This window comes from Mesitornis unicolor, unplaced genomic scaffold, assembly GCF_000695765.1.
Source record: "Mesitornis unicolor isolate BGI_N332 unplaced genomic scaffold, ASM69576v1 scaffold39056, whole genome shotgun sequence".
NCBI lineage: Eukaryota > Metazoa > Chordata > Aves > Mesitornithiformes > Mesitornithidae > Mesitornis > Mesitornis unicolor.
The window spans coordinates 1-542 of record NW_010190971.1 but is presented as its reverse complement, the minus strand read 5'-3'; the positions used below and the strand labels follow the sequence as shown (position 1 = coordinate 542).

The 542-nt window shown below is 65.7% G+C and overlaps 1 protein-coding gene across 1 annotated transcript; it reads left to right on the top strand.

The window, feature by feature from the left end:
* Positions 1-145: 145 nt before the first annotated feature.
* Positions 146-324, top strand: LOC104533296 (small nuclear ribonucleoprotein Sm D2; the record flags this gene model as incomplete). Its single annotated transcript, XM_010186592.1, has 1 exon — positions 146-324. A coding segment is annotated over exon 1 (152 nt), but the record flags the coding sequence as incomplete, so codon positions are not given.
* Positions 325-542: the final 218 nt, after the last annotated feature.

Below are 542 nucleotides of genomic sequence, written 5' to 3'. Positions count from 1 at the left end.
CTGTCCCCAAGCACCCCCGTACCCCATCCCACCGTCCCCTGCCACCCCCAGCCCCACATCCCCAGCATCTATCTCCCTCCACCACCTCCAACCTGATGCCCCCCGACGCTGTCCCCACGCTGTCCCCTCACTGTCCCCGTGCAGGAGCCTCCTGAACAAGCCCAAGAGCGAGATGACGCCGGAGGAGCTGCAGAAGCGCGAGGAGGAGGAGTTCAACACGGGGCCGCTGTCGGTGCTCACCCAGTCGGTCAAGAACAACACCCAGGTCCTCATCAACTGCCGCAACAACAAGAAGCTGCTGGGCCGCGTCAAGGCCTTCGACAGGTCCTGGCCCCCCCCTCCCGAAATGGGTGTCCCCAAAGTGTCCCCAAGGGGTCCTGGGGGGGTGTCCCGGGAGGCGGTGTTGGAAGCGGTTGTGGCATCCTGGTCCTGTGCTGCTTTGTGTGCGGGGTTTGGGGTGGCACCCTGGGGCACCCCAATGTCCCCCTGGGTCCCCTGGTTATCCCCAGTGTCCGTCCCCATGGTCCCCTTAGGTCACCCCT